The 21,411-nt window shown below is 39.3% G+C and overlaps 2 protein-coding genes across 3 annotated transcripts; both read right to left on the bottom strand.

Moving 5' to 3' along the window:
- Positions 1-35: 35 nt before the first annotated feature.
- On the bottom strand, positions 36-2,740 carry LOC103418496 (uncharacterized). Of its 2 annotated transcripts, none has more exons than XR_011578506.1 (3): positions 2,602-2,740; positions 614-793; positions 36-372 (listed from the first exon to the last, which is right to left on the bottom strand). XR_011578506.1 is itself a non-coding variant. In XM_070817809.1 (3 exons), the coding sequence occupies exons 1-3, from the start codon at positions 1,151-1,153 to the stop codon at positions 175-177; spliced, it is 501 nt and encodes a 166-aa protein (XP_070673910.1). In that variant the 5' UTR covers positions 1,154-1,286; the 3' UTR covers positions 36-174. The 2 variants fall into 2 exon arrangements, 1 of the variants encoding a protein (XP_070673910.1); XM_070817809.1 differs by lacking the exon at positions 2,602-2,740 and adding an exon at positions 1,031-1,286.
- A 764-nt stretch (positions 2,741-3,504) lies between these two features.
- Positions 3,505-11,374, bottom strand: LOC103409241 (CO(2)-response secreted protease-like). The gene is made up of 11 exons (XM_008348057.4): positions 11,059-11,374; positions 10,797-10,909; positions 10,564-10,661; positions 8,625-8,777; positions 7,425-7,536; positions 6,297-6,834; positions 6,115-6,215; positions 5,764-6,006; positions 5,387-5,501; positions 4,675-4,888; positions 3,505-4,460 (listed from the first exon to the last, which is right to left on the bottom strand). The coding sequence occupies exons 1-11, from the start codon at positions 11,164-11,166 to the stop codon at positions 3,910-3,912; spliced, it is 2,346 nt and encodes a 781-aa protein (XP_008346279.2). The 5' UTR covers positions 11,167-11,374; the 3' UTR covers positions 3,505-3,909.
- Positions 11,375-21,411: the final 10,037 nt, after the last annotated feature.

Here is a 21,411-nt window from a genome sequence, read left to right as displayed (position 1 = left end):
GTAAGACAACTCTGTTCTGTGTATTGTAGAACTAATAGATATAGAACTATACTCGATGCATTAAAAAATATCCGACAATACAGTCAATAATATAGTAAATATTAAAATCCACAATATGGTTACAAATAGCAAAAATTTATTTTGCAAATCAAGCATGCTTTCCTTTTTTCATCATCAAACACTTGACTGAATGACAACAAAAGCCGTCGAAAACATCTTGCATTTGCTTACCTTCCCTTGGACATCACTTGGTTGTTGGAAACTTGAACAAAGAATGGTCATTTTCTTCAAATTCTGGGCATACTCAACAACATATCTTGCAAGCTCAATTTCATTTGACGCATCAGAGAGCTTTATGGTTACCGCCACAAGCTGATAAACAAAATCAAGGTTTTGCGATTTCCAGTATACCATATCAAACCCAGATGATTGAAAAGCCACATGGAAACCAGCAATCATTACCAAATAATATCATATAGAAAAATGGATAACTACTTTATAAACTGATGATGATTTACAATGCACCCAATTGAAGAAATTGCGACAGGATATAGAAGAGAGGGGGGAAGAGGAGAGGAGAGAATTGAGAGTTAACACCAACTTTTTCACTTACCATAGGATTGGTTTCCCGTCTTCCTCGTCCACTTTCTATGTTCAAGGTATTCAAATTAGGGACTCCTCTAAGAAGAGAGACCACTGCTGGAACTAGTTCATTATTCAAGCTCCTCAAATGCAAACCCAAATAACGTATATCATCTAATGGTCCTGGCCTGGAGCCTTCCGTGAACAGAACCTGCAAATATTCAAGCAAAGAATCTTGAGTAGAAAAAGGAGAAGAAGCCAAACGCAAAGAGAGAAGAAAAAAAGTAAAAGAATCCTATTAAATGCTATACATACTTAGAATAACACCAGAAATCCAGATTAATTAGCATTAATTAGTCACACATTCAAACACTCATGTTTCTGAAGTCACTACATACGCTAGAGCTTGACCAAAAGGTTATAGACCGTAAAGGCTAGGTCCATTTACCTTAATGGTCTCCTCGTTCAGAATAAGAACTTTAGCCCTGCACACACTGCAAAGAACCTCATATAAATTGTCATAACCATTTACCTCGGGCTTCAGAAAAATCTGAGCTTTTTCTAAACTCATGAATTCTCCTAGACTTTGGCTATTCAACAATTTGCCTTTCCATCTCAACTTTCTAAGATTGGGGGCAAAGATTTTTAACGAGCGGCTTTTAGATGAAGTACCAAATGTCCAATCTAATCATATTTCTTCAAGTTTTTTACCACATAGGTTAAGATGGAAGAGGACAGTCGAAGCCAACTTAAATGATTCCAAAGACAAGCCTTCAATGGTGATACTCTCCATCCCATTAATGTGAAAAAGTTTGATTTCCTTAGTGCATTTGCAGGCACATGAGATCCATTTGCAAAATCTCTCATCTACTATTCGAACAAAACTCAACTTCAAGTAATGGAGATTGCACGAAAAAGATAAGGAGGGTGCTAGAAGAATCATATTAAAACATTGCACTGATAGAGACTGTAAAGATTCAGAACGCAAAGTGCGCAAATGTGACGGTACCCTTTGCTGAGAAATCAAGGTGCAGCTCCTCAACGTTGCACCTTACTGCACCGTTAATCCACGTGATGATCCGAAAACGCTCATCAGAGTGCTTAATTAAAGTTTGGCTACTAAAGGACTTCCAACAAATGGAAAACCGCTGCATCTTATTGTGACCGCGATGAATCAAGTACCTATCCAAAGAACTCATCAACTCTACACGCTTCTGGTTGGTTTTTACAACAGCATCGAAATTCACTGAGGGGACTGATAGATAAAATTTTAAGCATCCTTTGGACACAGTACCAACTTAATGGAGAAAGGAAAGAACATGATAAGCAACTTCTTCTGGAAGATTACTGAATCTGTCTGTTATACCCTCACCACAATCTCCGTGAGCGTGACAACGACTCGTACTTGACTGAAACTTCTTGCTTAGCATGATGATCTATTCCTTTTCGATATAGGACTGTTGGAAGCGGAGGCGGTGCAGCGACAAAGAATATGCTTCACCTGCAACGTTAAAAGGACACAACCAACCTTCACCAAATTTATACTAAAAAAAAAGGCAACCCCAAAACATCAAAACTCCCCGCTTTGCGAGAGTCGGGGAGAACGTCTATCTACGCAGTCTTTCCTTGTTTTGCAAATACGCTGCTTTCACGACTCGAGGTCACAAAAGAGCAACATTTACATTGCGCCAAGGCTCGCCCTCCAGACAAGGGAATGACAAGCCAGAAAGGTAATAGAATTGATGAAGTATTTAGAATTGATAATCCATCCAATTGAACAGTTAAGTGAAAAACCAAAGAAGAGTATTTCAGAGCACCAAATTTTCACCCTGACAGGATATTTGTGATTACTTCAAGTTCAGGATATGAACTGACCGATTTAGGATATGAATATTACACAATTTTACAGAAGTGTTGTAATGCAGAAGCAAACAACTAATAAACTGTTAGAAAAATTCTAATCAGACAATTAATTTAGGGAAGATTGGCAGTTAGGGTTTTGGGTTTTTGAGATCATACCTCAATGGATGTCGAGGGAAGGCGAGAAGATTTCAGCTCCTGCTAGCTCCGACTTTAAAGAGCGGAGGAGATGGAGAGCTTTGAGATTTGAGAAGTGAGACCGGACGAGATGATGAGTCGAAGCGGGAAAGATAATGAGACAAGTGAGAGAAGTTACAACTGTCTAACCTTTTTCCTTTCTATTATCTTCATTAATTAATAAAACATTCATTGTCAATTAAAATCATATAAAATTATCAATTTAACCCTCTAATTAAAATAAAAAATGAATAAGAAATATGGAACAGAAATGTAATTTCACAAATATGGGACAGAACATAGAAGAAAACGGAGAAAAAGAAGGAAAGGAAAGTAAGGTGTTATAAAATTGAACTTGAAGTTTGGCAAACCCGAACACGGCAAAAACCCGCATGAACTGAGTCAAACCCAAACCCGAATTGTTTGAATTAGGATTGCGTTGACCATCCAACCCGTCCAAATTGCACCCGTACTCTCCATTCACTTCACACCTTGTCTCTGTGTTTGTATGTCAATAGTGTTCTTAACAAGGGTTATTGCAGCGGAAGTTCAGTCAAGATTTTTGCCCCCAGTCTGAAAGCTTTGCAAATGGTTATTCTTGATAAGTAGGCCATGCCTGATTGTCTGGATTGCTATATGGACTTTCTCCCGCACTCACCAATGTTAATGTCTCAGTTGTTTGGCCAGCATTGACTGGTTTGCTGAATGCTCTAACTAGATCAATATATACATCTATACGATGAAGGTACTAGTTTGATTTTCAGAGTTGTCGGGAGCTAAGCTGAAAAATGAGAGATTACACATTTTCTTTCGGGCCGCAGATTACTTGACAACGACAATTAAGGCTCCGAAACCTTGTCATTACAAAATTTAAGTACAACATACTAACAAAAAGGTAATATTCATTGTCCAAATAGATGAGGAAATATAATCAAGTTATAAATCACAGTAGCAAAAATACATTGTCAAACAGCGGCCAGATGGCACAGTGGACACAAAAAATGACAGAGACAGATGCAACGAGATGGCGAAAGGTTTGGGGGATTTGTATATTAGATCGAAATGGCTGAAACATCACCTCATCTTTTCGTGCTATGCAACACCAACGTGTCTCAGCCTGCAACTCGAACTAGCTCTTTTTTTTTATGTATATTGGGAACGGCTTTGTGATGACATAAAAATACCTATCCTACTTTTGTCTTCCTTTTCTTTTACATTTTACCCCTCCTGACATTAAGGATCTCTATCTTTCAGATCACTCCAAGCAGTTAACACTTTCACATTCCGACTTTACTCAACATTCACACTAAACACAGTACGAACTGAGTGTTGACCATCAAACCATGTTATGGACCCAAAATTGTAGCCGCTAGGAGCCTCCTTGCCGTAAAATGACACTTGGAAAGACACCCTCCTCACACCCTCGGCAAAAACTAACTTCTCCGGGAGTACACTGACTGTTAAACCTACAGGAGCCTGAACCTTGGCAATGTACGTAGAATTCAGGGCTCCAACATTGGTCACGGTTCTTTTAATAGCCTTTGCAGGTTGGCGCCGGTTGAGCTTACTAATGGAGATGGACGGGTAGTTGATGTTAGAGATGAGTTCTTCAATGGAAATTTTAGGGCAGTTGAACTTTGTGTTTGACATAAATCTTATATTTTTCTCTGGGTAGCCGTAATAGCAAAGGAATTCAAGATAGTTTTCTGTTGTGGTTTCGAAGACTAGTCCCGGGTTAAGAGCTTTAATTGGGTTTATTTCTCCGACCCCCACCTCGTGTGGATTTGCAAAGTGGTTAGAGCTGTCTGTCAAAGGCATTTTCATGTTGTTGTAAATGGTTGCTGAAACAAGAAAAGAGGTCGATATAAGTATCTCCTACGTGCCGGTACTTTCAAGTGGAAATAAACTCAAACGAATATAATCTAGGTAAGGAAACCGTGTAATTCTCGTGAAGTATCTTCCTAAATATTTTACATTGAAATCAAAGAAAGATTGATGCACGCAATATCGTTAACATAGAATGGCTGCACAAGATGTCGAAAAGTCTAAAAATACCTGTTGTCATAAGGGCTGATTTGATCATGGAAGTAGTCCATTGACGATGCACTGACTTGATGAATGCAGCAGTCCCCGATACGTGCGGACAAGCCATTGATGTCCCGGATTTTATGGAAAATTTTGATGGCTTCTTCCCATTTGGGACTGTCCCTGTTTCATTCTTGGGAGCTATGGCAGCTAAAATGGCCACTCCTGGAGCCATTATATCAGGCTGAATAGCACATAAAGAAACACGAAAAGTAAATACAGTTGGTTTTGCAAACAAATACTGGTACATTATCGAAACCTGATAATCCAATACGCTGTGGTTTGGATGAGCAAAGTTTTGATATGAACAACTAAAAATCGACCAGACTTGACTAAAAATCAACCAACTTATGTGGATCGAATTCATCATTTTTTTCAGCACAAGTGAATGACTAGCTTATAGGCAGATCAAACAATTTCATATTTTGTCTGTCTGATCGCATCGACCTGGCATGTAAAGCCTTTATGGTCCGATTACATAGGGTCTGTGCACTTGCTTCAGAGTTACAAGGTTTAGTGCGAATCCAACTAAATCATGGTTTCCGACTTCATAAATATTTGGAGAACTGTAAAATTGGGAATGCACCTCAAATTAAACACGCACGGATGTATCTAATGTTAAGGTGCAGGTGAATTTAAAAAAATTTAAAAAAAAAACAAAGAGGTGCAGGTAGAAAATAACCTTGAGAATGTTTTCTGTAAGCTGTGCAGGACCCCTCGATGAAAAAAATGCGACGGACGGTGCAGGTCTATACTGTGGAACTACAACTGTTGGGAGAATCGTTGCTGTTGGTTTTCTGTTGTTATGACATAAAAATAGTAATTCGTAACTGATGCGTATGAAGATTGTCGTAATAGAAGCTCAAATTCAATGACCATATCCTTTAGCAAGGAACCACCCAATCACATAAGTCTGACCGGAATTTGTCGGATATTTAGCAACACATAATGTCGAATAATGCACCACACGACAAGAACATGCAAACCGAAATACTGAGAGCTGGTAAAAATGATCCCCAAACACATAAATTTCTTAGCATAAATGGTTTGAATGCTTACTTGGTAGAATTTATGTACTTGAGAATCTGAAACCCTGCAATATTGCCAACTTCTGTAAACGGGAAAATGCCCGAATCGAAAGGTACACCTTTCTCAGCTTCATCAATTAAAATCAACCCTTTGGCTTTAGTATCAGCAACAACTAATTTCTTGGTTCTCCGTGAAACAGCCGGGTCATCATCAACACAAACGACTATTTTGCCAACTACTTTCTTTTGATCCAATGATCCCGGATAGCAATTTCTGCAGTTAAGTGCCCAACCAAATACTTTATTAAAATGTTAAAAACCAATCACCTGAATATGAATTTCCCAAAAAAGAAGATGCCCGAGGATGATGAATTATGATCACCTTGCTTCCGATACAGGCGTGTTAATGCCAGCGGCATCTTTTCCAAATACAAGGGGATATGTTTTCAAACGAGTGAGATTGGAGAAATTGATGGCATAACCCTATTAGAACCTAGATATTAGAAACTTTTGTATAAGCAAGAAACCAAAATACTAACTGCAGGACTTCAGTAAACATCTTACAGTGAATGTTCTCCCATTTCCAAGAATGATATTAGATTGGAAATCCCTATCAATGTTAGAAGCTGCAACGGTGAAGATCCATGGCGCTGTGTTTGCAATAGTGTAAGGATCGGGACCATCATTTCCAGCAGAGCAAATTACCATCACTCCCATTTGCTCAGCGTGAAATGCTCCGATGGCTATGGGGTCATTTAAATAGTCAGACTGAAACAGTGAGCTCATCCCAATGGAAATAGATATGACGTCTACTCCATCTCTAACTGCATCATCGATAGCCTTCAATATGGTGGCACCAGAGCAACCAACATCCAAGCATGCCTTGTAGCATGCAATCCTTGCTGACGGTGAGCCTCCCTTTGCTGTACCTTGTGCCAAGCCATAGTAACTGGCATTGGGAACTTGCACACCGGCTGCTATGGATGCAGTGTGAGTTCCATGGCCGACAGAATCTCTTGGTGAGCCACTGGTACTGGCTAAATGGCTCTGGTCACCATTTGTTGTCACCGGAACATTATAGTATCTTGCACCTATCAACTTTCTGTGACAAAAAAAATGTAATGAAATCAAGATGTAGTATCTTACCTATCAACTTTCAAAATAAACTCTGAAACATTAATTTGAATCCCTCTCTCTCTCTCTCTCTCTCTCTCTCTCTCTCTCTCTCTCTAATTTTCTAATTATAAGCCAGGTGAAATAGCGATTAACACTGTAAGGGCTGGTTTGGTATTGCTGTGCTTTGAAAAAAAGCTGCTGTGAGAATAAGCGGCTGTGCTGTGAGAATAAGCGGCTGTGAAATAAAGCCAGTAGAGTGTTTGGTAAACTTTTTTGTGAAAGTGCTTTTGGAAAAAAAAGCAGGATGATAGTGTGTCTTTTCATTAAAGGAGCACTATAGCTCCGTGTGCTTTGAAAAAAATGGCTTTTTTTCAAAGCAGCAAATAGCAGCTTCAGCTTTTCCTTTGATTTTCAGCCTATTCTCACAGCAGCTTCCAAAATAAGCCATTTTTTTCAGTTTACCAAACACAAAAATGACCCTCAGCTTTTTTTCACAGTGGCTTTTTTTAAAATCACCTCAATCCCAAACGGGGCCTAAATGCAGTGTTTAGATAGAATGTGAGACAATAAAATCACCTATTACAATTAGATTTCTTGAAGTCTGAGCCTTCCATACAGACTCCTTTCCATCTTGAAGGGACTGCACCAATTCCCTCATCACTGAAGCTCGGAGACTCAGGCCATATCCCTTAATCAACACATTAAATTAACAAAACAAAATTATTTTACAGAAGGGAGTTGCTAAAGATTAACTGATCTAATAATGCAATGTAAAACTCTATCCTTCAACTGGTTTGAAAAAACTGTACGATTTTCCTGATCCGAATAAATTATTTTTTACAGAAATAGGATTTGGCTCAACATATACGATTAAATATTGTGGGCACGAGAATGCCCAACTCCATATACTCTGTGGAGTAGCCATTGTTGTAACTTTTTAGTTAGTTTATAGAAAGCAAGAACATACCAGTTGATCCCAAATTCTTCTTCTCCTTAAACAACGTCATTTATACGTCCATTTAATCATTTGTCCAACCTAAATACTAAACCAAACCCGAAACACTTAAACCTTTGAACGCATATGAACAAAAATCAGCAGAGGATCCTATTTCTATCTACGTGTTCAACCATACTTTTCATATTTCCTTTTAATCTTGATCTTCATGTACACATCTTAACATAGATAGAATGTACTTGATCATTATATTTTTTTTCTTTTCAAAGTAGAGCTAAACATGTAAAAGAAAAAGGAGGAAAGCAATTATGTCTAGTTCTCCTTCATAATCCTTCCAAAATATTCATATTTATAAAATCAAGAATCTTCATTTCCCTTCCTACGCAAAGCCGAGCTATGGTTGATCTTTTCCCTTCTCATTTTTGTTGACATGGATAATATTGAATCAATGCATTAGTTGCTTACTGTAATAACATGCCAATTTTACCATTTTTAACTTCTCACAAAGCATATTCAAACCTACTCTAATGTGGAGAAGGTCCGAACTTAGGTACAAGGCTACAGGCGCACTGCCTAACCCTATCTGCGTAGCTACCCATTACCCATTCAAATACACTTTTTTTTAGCCAGCTATTTTTCCCAACCCCAACAACAACAACAAAGTCTCTCATCCCACTAAAGATGGCCGGTTGTATGAATCTTAAAACATCACTTGACTCGATTTTGCGCTAAGTCTCCCAACCCCACTCCCATATAAATGAAAAACACCGAAACAAGAAAAAATTATTAGGGGCAAAGAAACTGACAGATGATGGAGTTACCTGTGTCTATCATCCCAATTATAACATCACTTGATGGGTGCAGATATTTGTTCTTTAATGGCCTTGCCAATTCCGGCTCCAAGAAATCCCAAGAACGAGTTGTATGTAGTTGGAGCATTGAATCCGGGAAGATTGAAACGATACCATCATTGCCTGCAACATGTTTAGAAATGTTTCAATACAATGATATTGGGGGTAGGGAGTTTGGCTAAGCAACATAACTGAGCTAGCCGACAATAATTTTGTTACAAACTTTCTACTTTATGTGCCAATGAAATATTTTTTAAGTTGATCACGCGATGAGTTTTATTTGGGTTTTACCCTTTAGAAAGAGAATTAATACTCTAAAGCTAAACACTTCTCCCTTGGTAGCATGCTTGGAGCTTTTAGTAACATATAAACAGACCGTGACAAGTGGTGAATTGTTTTTTATGGTTAGGGCCTCATCTCAACTTACTGCATGTCGGGTTCATACCTTCTCATTCTCTCCCCTTAGCGTAAATTAATGTATAATATTGCTTGTACTCAAAACAAAGAAAATGAAGACAATGAAGTCAGGGTCTCAAAAATGAGATTGTCAACCTTCAATACAATGTGGATGCACATTATTATAATTTTCTACAGGTACTGTACAACAAATGTAATAAGAAATATAAAGGAAAACTAATGAAAATTGTTTGAAAACTTTGAGTTTTAACGATAAGGACAAAATAAATGGTAAAGTGAATTGTACCAATATTGACTTTTTAGTGTAAAAATGTAATTTTTCGTTAAAATGAACAGTATCGAAAACTTTTCGTTAAAGTTCCCGAAATATAATCCACACTTGATATTACCCCATTCAAAAGGCAACTTCTCCAAGGAAAAAACTAGTACAGGTCATTCTGGGGCCTACTAACGCCTACGAAACCATCAGCTACTACTAGGCTGCCCATAGGGGGAGGAAGGAGGTCCAACATAACGTAAACCCAAGTCAAACAACATACCATGATTCATGAAAAACAAGCACATCTTCACCATTTTCTTTCCATAAATTTATCATGTCATCGATTGCATACCGTTATACTAATATATCTCTCGCATTACGTAATTAGTAAAAAGTGTGTAGATATAAATAAATAAATAAATAAATATATATATATATATTATAATAATACAAGCCTTTGATCTAAAGAATTTTCATTTTTTGGTAAAAATAGGGACTAGTTGTGGAGTTCACTCCACATCGAAATTCAACGATTTGAACTATCTATTTCTCAAGTTGCACTTTATAGATTATCCTTGCAAAATATTAGCCAAATCGGAAATGTTTGAGGCATCTAATTAAGTTCAAAGAAATTGATGAACACTATGTTCTAAAAAACATTGAAATCTCATCATGACAATCAAATGAGTAAATGGTTTCAGATTGAATTACTTTTTTTGCAAAGATGATCTATAAGTGAAGACTTAAAAATAGTGATACGGATCATTGAAGTTTGATGTATAATGAGCCCTACAATTAGTTCCCATTCTTATAAAAAAAAAATGAGAATTCTTTTAGATAAAGGCTTTGTATAATAATAACAATAATATTTTATTTTTTCATTAGCACAACAACTCATCCAACATGTGTTTTAGAGATCTTGGATCTGTCTATTGTATTTGTTCTATATAAATTTCAGTGACATCAATCAAAGCGATTTATAAATTTATTATTTTTAAGAAAAAGCTAGCTGTATTTCTGTAAGAGCTGTTGCTTCTTTCCTTGATGGACTCATCAGTAAAATAATAAAATAAACAATTCATGAAAGGATCTGGGATCTTAATTTGAAGGAATAGAACGTAAATATATAAACGGTTTCGTAATGAGTACCACAAGTTGTCCGTCAAAAAAGATTCCTCAATGAAAAGGGTAAATATCTAATGAAATGGTAGACTTACAAAAGGACTTAATTACCTGATAAAATAGAAGCTTCAGTTTCTGTAAGCATGGCAGAGAATCCTCTAAAAGCATGATTATAATTGTGGATTACAGATATTCTCTCAATCTCATGGCTGGATACAGAGACATGATATATTAATTAATAGGCAGTAAAATTAGATTCCTTGATGAAGAATTAATCCAAAAATTCATTAAGTTTATGCTGGTGTTTATGATGTCAATAAAGATAAATTATGATAAGAATTAACATTGGAATAATGGATGACAAAATTTGCAAATAAGCAGATTCTGCAGCTTCATCAGCTCCATTATCTCTTGCATTTCCATTTGAGAATGAGCTTCCCATATAAACCACATGATGCTGCCAAATAACCAATGACATATAATTAAAAGAATTTTGATTTAGATATATTAAATATAACAAGATTCTTATTCATTTTCTCGTCAACCAAACAGAGAACAAGATTAATCAGAAGACAGTTTGGATATGAACCCATAATTCAAAGTTACCTTAGGAATCTGAGTTGAAGTAGTAGTGATGGTGGCACCAGAGAGAGAGAGGAAAAAGCAAGGTAGAGAGAGAAAAGGGAGAAGGAGAACAACCAGGGAATTAGCCATGGAAGCAGCTGAATCTGTGAATGTGAGTGCTTGTGCTTCTTCTTCTGATCAGTTAAGTGAATTGGTTTGGTAAAGCAATAATGTATGGTTGAGTTCTTTGGAAAGTTTGCTTATATAATGAAGTTATACATTTTTGTAGCTAGGCTCAGTGTGAAGTGAAAGCTTTTTAATTGACCAATCAAGAAGCTTGAGTCATGAGCAAAGCATCTTTGATATACCTTTGGTGCTTTTAACATGTATACATCATTAAGCATTCATAATTTAATTCTCAGTTATTAGGTTATTAATATATCATTAAATCCTACATTTGTACATTCATAAAATTATTTGCACAAGAACTTTCTGACTTGCTCCTACAGAACCAACGTCGAAAAGATTGAGAGTCATTTACAACCACTGATGAATGATTCATTGAAAAGTTAAGGATTAGAAATCGCGTTAAAAGTTGTAACAACTTTTTTAATCTACTTTAGATAAATTTCAACTTGTGACCTAACATTGAAAAGAGAAATACAACTAGACTAGTTAGTTGCTCAACTTAAATCTAATTAGTAACAAGTGAATATAATCGACGTTCATGTCATGAATAACTACGTAAGAATAGGGGCTTTCTTTAGTAATAAGGATGTCCTTTAATTTAAGAAAATGTGCACTTATCAATCGTTCTTACTCATTCAAGGATTAACTCTAAACCCGATATAAATTCTCTTATCCAAATGTTAGTGTCCGGATTTCGTTGGGTTTGTGTGTTTGACTGTCCTGCTCCCTTGGGCGACCGACCAGTTATATCTTACGGTGTCAGTCACAATTTTCTTGATCGGCTTAGGCGACGACTTTTAGATTCCAACACTTCTCTCTAAAGGTTAAGCTTCACATTTACTCTTTCCTAAGTTTCATCTATCAACACTATATCATTTGCGAAAAGCATGCACCAAGGAATATCATCTTGAATATGTCCCGTTAACTCATCCATTATTGTGGAACCAAAAAATAATCAAGAGGCGACACGTGGATTTTTAGGTGAAGAGGACAAAATTACCCTCGAGACACACCGGGTTTTCTATACGTGAGCAGCGGAGAATCATCCATCAACCGAGTCAAGAATGCCCAAAATAGGTAACAAGTTCAAATTTATCTCATCCATCTTTACTCCATATCATCTACAAGGAAATCATTCCATAACCTTCAAAACCTTCCATATAAATTAAATTAATTAGGCTAATTAATGGATTAATTCCTAATTAATCCATTAATCACCAAATTAATCAAAGGTCCTAAAAAACGCTAGGCGCTAGTCGGGCGGTGGGCTAGCGCCTAGCGCCTAGGGGCTAGGCAGGGTCTAGGTGGGCGGCTAGGCAACTTAGGCAGATTTAGATAAATTTATTATATATCTTGTAAATAAGTGCATATTGACAGTTACAAAAAATTATACTTGTATGAAATTCATGGATAAGATAATAAAAGAATGATAAATTAATTAAATTTACTATATAATAAATAAATAATATGGCTTTTCTTTTAAAATAATATATGCAATGTTTGGGTTTAAATACATACTAAGAGCAATTCCAGCGTGGGAGCCCTCCCCCAAGGCAATTCACTATTCAATCCACCCAGTAAACAGTAACTGCCCTTAATGAACAGTAACTGCATTTTGCATTTCCAATGTGGGAGCCCTCCCCCTGGCAATAGGCAATAAAATATTAGTATTTTATTTATTTATAAAATAATACAAAATAATTTTATTTGTAATTTCGGATAAGATTTTTAATTGTTCTCGTTGAGCCACTTGTCATAATCCGAAAAGTTATAAAATAATACAAAATAATTTACTAGTTTATGTAAATGGTCTTAAAAGAAAAAAGAATAATAAAACAATAGATATTTACTAGTTTATGTAAATGGTCTTAAAATAAATAAAAGAATAAAAAATTGGTAAAGGGAGTTTATTGGAACCAAGACCCGTGCAATCAAAAGAGAGGACATGGTGGGACCATAAATAATTCACCCACCCGTCCGTTTAAACTTTAAATTTAAAGTTGATATGATGGTCCCCACCCTTCCATCTTCTTCTTCTCCCCCCACCCGTTCATCTTCTTCTTCTTCCTTGCGCCTGCAACATCATTTTTCCATAAATATTTTCAGATCCCAGCGTCTTCTCATACACCTGCCTAGGCCCGCCTAGCTTCTGCCCAGCCCCGCCCAGACCCGTATAGCTCCGCCTAGACCCGTCTAATCTCACCTAGGCGTCCTCCTAATACATTTTTCGATTTTGCAAAACAGTTAATCGAAGCGGTCGGTCACCGTCCAGTGCCTAGGCGGCCGCCTAGGCCGATTTTTAGAACATTAACCATTCCACCCAAAAAAACATCCAAGGGCCGGCCACTTTCTCTTCCAAAGAAGGCCAACCATGCTCTATAAATAGGACTCCATTTTCTTTGAAAGACTAGGTCCACACTCTTGCAAAACTCCAAAAACTCTCTAAACACTTTTCTCTCTAAATTCTAACTTTGGCATCGGAGGTTCTTCGGCCAAAGCCCCTCTCATTCATCGTGGGCGCGTGAGGCTTTTAGCCTTAACCAAATGTGTTAATTGTTTTGTAGGTGCAATTTTGTCCAAGATCAAGTTGGAAGAAATTTGCATCCACAAATGGTGCTTTCATTGAGAGAAGAGTCACACACTCGTAGAAGACTCTCGCATAAAAAGGTTTTTCTCTATTTTCTAGTCCACTTGCATTTTTTCGTACGTTCTTATTATTAGAATTTTTTATTTGCAAAGATTCTTTGATAAAACGTAAAAGAGAAATACAATGGCTAGAAATTTAAAAAATTCCAAGAGTGAAAATTTCAATATTCAAGAAATGGGACCACGGCGATCCACGAGACTAAATGTGATCTTAGGAGGAACGGCACCACCACCACAAGGTTCCACCATAGGAAACACCGCGGTGGCTACCACGATAGCTACTCGTGGCGAGGTCCATGGTGTCACCACTACCATGACCAGAGCCGTGCCACCAAATCAAGCCCAATGTGCTGCCAAGCCGAGCCCAAGCCTCGCACTTGGGTGCATCACGCACCGAGCAGGCCACTCTTACGGCCTAGCCTGCTCCCGCCGAGCAGCCCACTCTTGCGGCCCAGCCTACTCCCGCCGAGCAGCCCACTCTCGTGGCCCAACCTGCTCCCGCCGAGCAGCCCACTCACGTGGCCCAACCAACTCCCGCGGCCCTCGGTCACCATCCAGTGCCTAGGCGGCCGCATAGGCCGATTTTTAGAACACTGACCATTACACCCCAAAAAACATCCAAGGCCCGGCCACTCTCTCTTCCAAAGAAGGCCAACCATGCTCTATAAATAGGGCTCCATTTTCTTTGAAAGACTAGGTCCACACTCTTGCAAAACTCCAAAAACTCTCTAAACACTTTTCTCTCTAAATTCTAACTTTGGCATCGAAGGTTCTTCGGCCAAAGCCCCCCTCATTCATCGTGGGCGCGTGAAGCTTTTTGCCTTAACCAAATGTGTTAATTGTTTTGTATGTGCAATTTTGTCCAAAATCAATTTGGAAGAAATTTGCATCCACAAATTGGTGCTTTCATTGAGAGAAGAGTCACACACTCGTAGAAGACTCTCGCATAAAAATGTTTTTCTCTATTTTCTAGTCCACTTGCATTTTTTCGTACGTTCTTATTATTAGAATTTTTTATTTGCAAAGATTCTTTGATAAAACGTAAAAGAGAAATACAATGGCTAGAAATTTAAAAATTCCAAGAGTGAAAATTTCAATATTTAAGAAATGGAACCGCGATGATCCACGAGACTAAATGTGATCTTAGGAGGAGCGGCACCACCACCACAAGGTTCCACCACGGGAAGCACCGCAGTGGCTACCACGATAGCCACATGTGGCGAGGTCTATGGTGTCACCACTACCATGACCCGAGCCGTGCCACCAAAGCAAGCCCAATGTGCTGCCAAGCCGAGCCCAAGCCTCGCACTCGCGTGCATCACGCACCGAGCAGCCCACTTTTACGGCCCAGCCTGCTCCCGCCGAGCAGCCCACTCCCGCCGAGCAGCTCACTCTCGTGGCCCAACCTACTCCCGCTGAGTAGCCCAATCCCATGGCCCAGCCTACTCCCGCGGCCCTCGGTCACCGTCCAGTGCCTAGGCGGCCGCCTAGGCCGATTTTTAGAACACTAACCATTACACCCCAAAAAACATCCAAGGGTCGGCCACTTTCTCTTCCAAAGAAGGCCAACCATGCTCTATAAATAGGACTCTATTTTCTTTGAAAGACTAGGTCCACACTCTTGCAAAATTCTAAAAACTCTCTAAACACTTTTCTCTTTAAATTTTAACTTTGGCATCGGAGGTTCTTCGGCCAAAGCCCCCTCATTCATCGTGGGCGCGTGAGACTTTTGGCCTTAACCAAAGGTGTTAATTGTTTTGTAGGTGCAATTTTGTCCAAGATCAAGTTGGAAGAAATTTGCATCCACAAATGGTGCTTTCATTGAGAGAAGAGTCACACACTCGTAGAAGACTCTCGCATAAAAAGGTTTTTCTCTATTTTCTAGTCCACTTGCATTTTTTCGTACGTTCTTATTATTAGAATTTTTTATTTGCAAAGATTCTTTGATAAAACGTAAAAGAGAAATACAATGGCTAGAAATTTAAAAAATTCCAAGAGTGAAAATTTCAATATTCAAGAAATGGGACTGCGGCGATCCACGAGACTAAATGTGATCTTAGGAGGAGCGACACCACCACCACAAGGTTCCACCATAGGAAGCACCGCAGTGGCTACCACGATAGCCACCTGTGGCAAGGTCCATGGTGTCACCACTACCATGACCCGAGCCGTGCCACCAAAGCAAGCCCAATGTGCTGCCAAGCTGAGCCCAAGCCTCGCACTCGCGTGCATCACGCACCGAGCAGCCCACTCTTACGGCCCAGCTTACTCCCGACAAGCAACCCACTCTTGCGGCCCAGCCTACTCTAACCGAGCAGCCCATTCTCGTGGCCCAGCCTGCTCCCGCCGAGCAGCCCACTCTTGTGGCCCAGCCTACTCCCGCGGCCCAGCCTGCCCCGTGGCCTCCCAAGCAGCCCAAGTCGGCCCAAGACTATCTCAACCATCTGGACATACCATCAAGCTGGGGGCATTTTCACCACATTTCTTCACAGATTTAATATTTCCCAACTCAAATCACGCGCTTGGAGCCTACCACACTTCCATTGCTCAATGAGGCACATTCCTTCCAAGCTCTTCCAATCTAAATGGCGAACAACACTTGTCTCGATAAGTCATAAAGTTGACGAGCGTCCTTGCACAACAGACAACCTTGGTGAATCAACTCTTGTAACGCATCGAGATCCAACGTGCCTCAGACGAGGTGTCCCAAAGTAGGACAAGGGCAGATGAACGTCTCCACCAGCGTCTCAACAAACAACCCATCAACCAACCACAATTTGAGCGTTCTGGCAGTTTACACTCTCGCCTGGGTCCTTGAGATAGCGTATACTCTCGTCTAAGCGCACGGATGAGTGTGCATTCCCGATCAAGCCCATGAATGAGCATACGTTCATGGTTGAAGTCACACTTTGATTATCAATATGGACAACCTTCCAGGCGAAGTGTTCATTCACAACTAGGCTCTCAATGAGTATTCTCCACCTCACATTGGAGTAGGCAGCACGGTAGAGGGAGAGAAGCAGTCACTCAATCGACTCAAGTTCAACCGACAGCCTGCGAGCAGCCTGTTTGCCTGCCAGGAACATGCCACATGCACCGCAGTCGCGACATAGACGAGTTGATCATAAGGAAGAGTGGCCCAAACCCATAGGTCACGACCGGGGGCAGCTGAAAGTTCCACTGCCCCAGCAGAGGCAAATTCAAGAAGAAGTTGAGAGGCTCCTAACTGAACGATTGCACAATTTCCAACGTAACGAGCCTGTTGACAATCCGTTTTGACGAGACATGACCAACATAAGCATGTCACCATTCACGAATGAGATCGAGCAGACAGATCCACCTCGCGGGTTCACTATGCCTCACTTCACTCCGTACAATGGAGACGAAGATTCAGATTAACATCTCAAGCACTACCGCAGTACCATGATCCTCTACAGGAAAAACGACGCGCTTATGTGCAAAATTTTTGCCATAACTCTACAAGGCGAGGCGCAAGATTGGTTTCACACTCTGCCGCCGCAGTCGATCCAGAGTTTCAACGAACTTTCCTTTGTTTTCATTAATGAGTATTCGTCTAACCGCTCAATCAAAAGGACATTCGACCATCTCTTCAGCATCGTAAAATACCCTAGGGAGACAACTCGCGACTATGTCAAGAGGTTTAAAGCTGAGAAGGCCAAGATTGTTGGCTGCAACTAGGACATAACAACGGCAACATTCAGAAATAGGCTTTCCACCGAACATAATTTATTCAGAAAACTGATCATGGGAGAAGAACTAACCTTAGCAGCTTCATATGCTTTGGCAGAAAAGCATGCATTATGGGACGAAGCCAAGCAGTCTAACAAAAACGAGTCAGAAAAGAAGCACATGGAACGTTCCTCGACCAAAAAGACTCAAGGCCCGAAACATTCACCAAGTTCACAGTTCCAATCGACCAATTTCTCCGCAAGTTCAAGAACGAACCTTGGTTCGAACTTTCGCCACCCATGAAAGGCGATCTTACCAGGCTGGATCATGCAAAGTATTGCGCATTCCATCAAGGACCAGGTCACACTACTAATGGCTGCCTAAAGTGGAAGCAGTACGTTAAGAAGCTGACAAATTAGGGTCGATGCGATAAGTATCTTGATAGGTCAACGAAACAGCCTACATAAGCAGGGGAAGTCTCCATCATCCCTTGAACCCCGTTTGGGCTTTTCCAAATAAGTTTGAAGTCTCAAGCAGCTCGACGAACAAGGCCTCGCAAGCCAAAGATTATCCAGTTTGATATGCAGTTTCTACCTTCCAGCATAGTTAATTTATTTCTTTATTCTCAATGAAGATTCAAGAAGTTAGTCATAAGCCTAGCTCAACTGATGTCCACAACAACTACTCAAAACCCTTTCTAAGTTTGCTCTCCAGTGTAAGAGGATAAACTAATTGCTCTCCAGTGCGAGAGGGTAAACCAATACCCTGACACCCATATGGGTTTGCTCTCCAGTGTGAAAGGATAAACTAATTGCTCTCCAGTGCGATAGGGTAAACCAATTCCCCGACACCCATATGGGTATACTCTCCAGTGCGAGAGGATAATCTAATTGCTCTCCAGTGCGAGAGGGTAAACTAATTGCTCTCCAGTGCGAGAGGGTAAACTAATTGCTCTCCAGTGCGAAAAGGTAAACTAATTCCCCGACACCTATCTAGGTAAGCTCTCCAATGCGAGAAGGCCACATAGCTTAAAAGATCGAATGTTTGAAGATCAACTAGGCATCAAATGGTCACGGGTAGCAGCCACTTTTGCACTTAACAGTTCACTCATCCGACACTTTATCTTCAGTAGCTCCGATCTTGGCAGCTTTATCCTTGACTGTTCCATCTATGGCAGCTGAGAAATCAAACTCAAACAGTTTCCTCATTTTTGGCAAGCAGCCCAGACATGGCAACCCAAACCGTTGCCCATGCCACGCCACTTCCTCGGCCCATGCCGAGCTAATCCTTGGCTTCAATCAAGCAGAGCAGCACAAGCAATGGCCCCTGCCACACCACTTTCTTGGCCTATGACAAGTCGACTCCTGGCCCCTGCCAGCCGACGTGCCGCACCACCCCGACGGCTGCCTTGTGACAGCACCTCCCAAGAAAACGACAAGGAGAATTAAGTTTTCCTTACAACGGTGTGGCGCGGAAAAGACGAAGAAAGCAACGAAAAACGGTCCTTTGTATGGGCAAGTGTAGAAGATTGCTAGGGGAGGGGGAACAAATATCCTCTAAGCTTTCTCTCTCTTGTAGGGTAGAATAAATCGCTCTCCAAAGTTGATTTAACAACCCAGTTAAGGTGGAATTAAATAGGTTTTGAGAGAAATTTATTTCCCTTTCCTAGAAGGATCTAATTTCATATTAAAGAGGGAATCTACATCAAAATAAGAAGCAGTCCTAAGTTTCCTAGAGCAAGAAGATCTTTACACCTGCTGCCCTTTCCTACGAGCAACCCAACAAGTGTGGGGGCATTGTGGAGCCAAAAAATAATCAAGAGGCGACACGTGGATTTTTAGGTGAAGAGGACAAAATTACCCTCGAGACACACCGGGTTTCCTACACGCGAGCAGCGGAGAATCATCATCAACCGAGTCAAGAGTGCCCAAAATAGGTAACAAGTTCAAATTTATCTCATCCATCTTTACTCCATATCCTCTACAAGAAAATCATTCCATAACCTTCAAAACCTTTCATATAAATTAAATTAACTAGGCTAATTAATGGATTAATTCCATAAATCACCATTACACCCCAAAAAAACATCCAAGGGCCGGCCACTCTCTCTTCCAAAGAGGGCCAACCATGCTCTATAAATAGGACTTCATTTTCTTTGAAAGACTAGGTCCACACTTTTGCAAAACTCTAAAAACTCTCTAAACATTTTTTTCTCTAAATTCTAATTTGGGCATCGGAGGTTATTCGGCCAAATCCCCCCCCATTCATCGTGGGCGCGTGATGCTTTTGGCCTTAACCAAACGTGTTAATTGTTTTGTAGGTGTAATTTTGTTCAAGATCAAGGAGGAAGAAATTTGCATCCACAATTACCAATGCAAAAATGTAAGGACTTAAGGATGAGCCTTGATGTAACCCAACAGTTCCTTGGACTGACACCTACTTTGTAAATATTTTTTCGGTTTTAAATCTCATCCTTAACACGGCCGTTTTTTCTTCAGTGTATATTAGAACCATGTGAACTCATACTTTCGGTTTTAGATGCGAGCGTAAAACTCATAGAATTTAAAATATAAATCCTACGTCAGTCGATCGAGAATGACAAGGTTAGACCGGTCGACTGTCACATATTTTTAACTCAAATTTTTGGTAAATAATCAAAATTAATGACTAAACAGATGATAAAATATCAACCTACTCTATCTACTCTTCCTTGATAGAATTTGCATATCCTCATGGCGCAATCATTTAAAAGAGTCAACAGGATCATACATTATATTTTATTAGTCACTTCACATGAAGGAGAAGCCATAGAAAAACTTTTTGAAATTAATTGGTTTCTCAATGCTACGTGGTTGATTTACGAAACTTTATGTTTATGATCGAAATTGTTCATGGTATAAATCACTTTGTAATGATCATTTATGCAAAAAATTAGTAAAATATGAGATTATTTAATCATTGAACCGTATAAAAACAGATGGATGAGTCTAGTAAAAAGAACTACGAACTGTTTGCTACAGTTAATGACTAAAACACCTTATTTTTAGTTGATTTTTTTTGCAGAGATGATCATTACAAAGTGATTTATAATATGAACAGTTTCGATCATAAGCACGAAATTCCGTGAATCGATCACAAAGTAAATTATAAACTACAGATTCCAACTCTTTTTTTTTATCAATATTTTTAGCATTAATAAAAAAAGCAGATTATAATCTTGAATTGCAAGTAAACAATGCTTCTGTTCATGTGCATTGTTTTCTTTTATTTCTTGTTTCCTTTATTCTCTCCTTTTTTTCCATTATCTCCCACCTTTAAGCATTTTCTCCATTAAAATTTGTATATAATCCTCTCTTTTTCTTGGTTCTCTCTTTTGTCTTTGTTATTTGATGAATGAGTTTCACCACAAAGAAAAGAAAAGTGCAGAACAGCCTTGCAAGTGAAAGCACCATTACCGGCTTTAGTGCATCAACTTTGTAAACCAATCTCATGAAACATTATACAAATGAAATGGAAGTTTCTTAGCGAAACGGTAGGGACCGATCACGACGACCATACTAATGTTTGCACGCATAAAATATAACGGATAAGGGATCAAATTAACAAATCTATAACCAACTAACTTTTGATCTAGTGAAAGAACTAGACAATATTTATGAATTATGACCAAGAACTAGGCACTATTTATGAAAGTGAACCAATAAGTAGACACTATTTATGAAACCGGACCAAGAAAGAGACACTATTAATAAAATTGTACCAATTACTATACATTATTTATGAAACTAGACCTAATAACTAGACATTATTTATGAAACATGATCAAGAACTAGACATCATTTTATGAAAGTGGACAAAAAACTAGATACT

This window comes from Malus domestica, chromosome 02 (assembly GCF_042453785.1).
Source record: "Malus domestica chromosome 02, GDT2T_hap1".
NCBI lineage: Eukaryota > Viridiplantae > Streptophyta > Magnoliopsida > Rosales > Rosaceae > Malus > Malus domestica.
This window is presented reverse-complemented; position numbering and strand designations above follow the sequence as displayed.

Bases quoted from the DNA above. Each gene is read 5' to 3' on its own strand.
- LOC103418496 (XM_070817809.1), bottom strand. From the start codon at position 1,153: ATGAGTTTAGAAAAAGCTCAGATTTTTCTGAAGCCCGAGGTAAATGGT. The intron at 794-1,030 runs GTAAATGGACCT...GAATATTTGCAG, and splicing joins TGAACGAGGAGACCATTAAG to GTTCTGTTCACGGAAGGCTC. The intron at 373-613 runs GTAAGTGAAAAA...TTTGTTTATCAG, and splicing joins GACGGGAAACCAATCCTATG to CTTGTGGCGGTAACCATAAA.
- LOC103409241 (XM_008348057.4), bottom strand. From the start codon at position 11,166: ATGGCTAATTCCCTGGTTGTTCTCCTTCTCCCTTTTCTCTCTCTACCT. The intron at 8,778-10,563 runs GTAATTAAGTCC...AACATGTTGCAG, and splicing joins TGAAGCTTCTATTTTATCAG to GCAATGATGGTATCGTTTCA. The intron at 6,835-7,424 runs GTGATTTTATTG...TTTTTGTCACAG, and splicing joins AAGAAATCTAATTGTAATAG to AAAGTTGATAGGTGCAAGAT.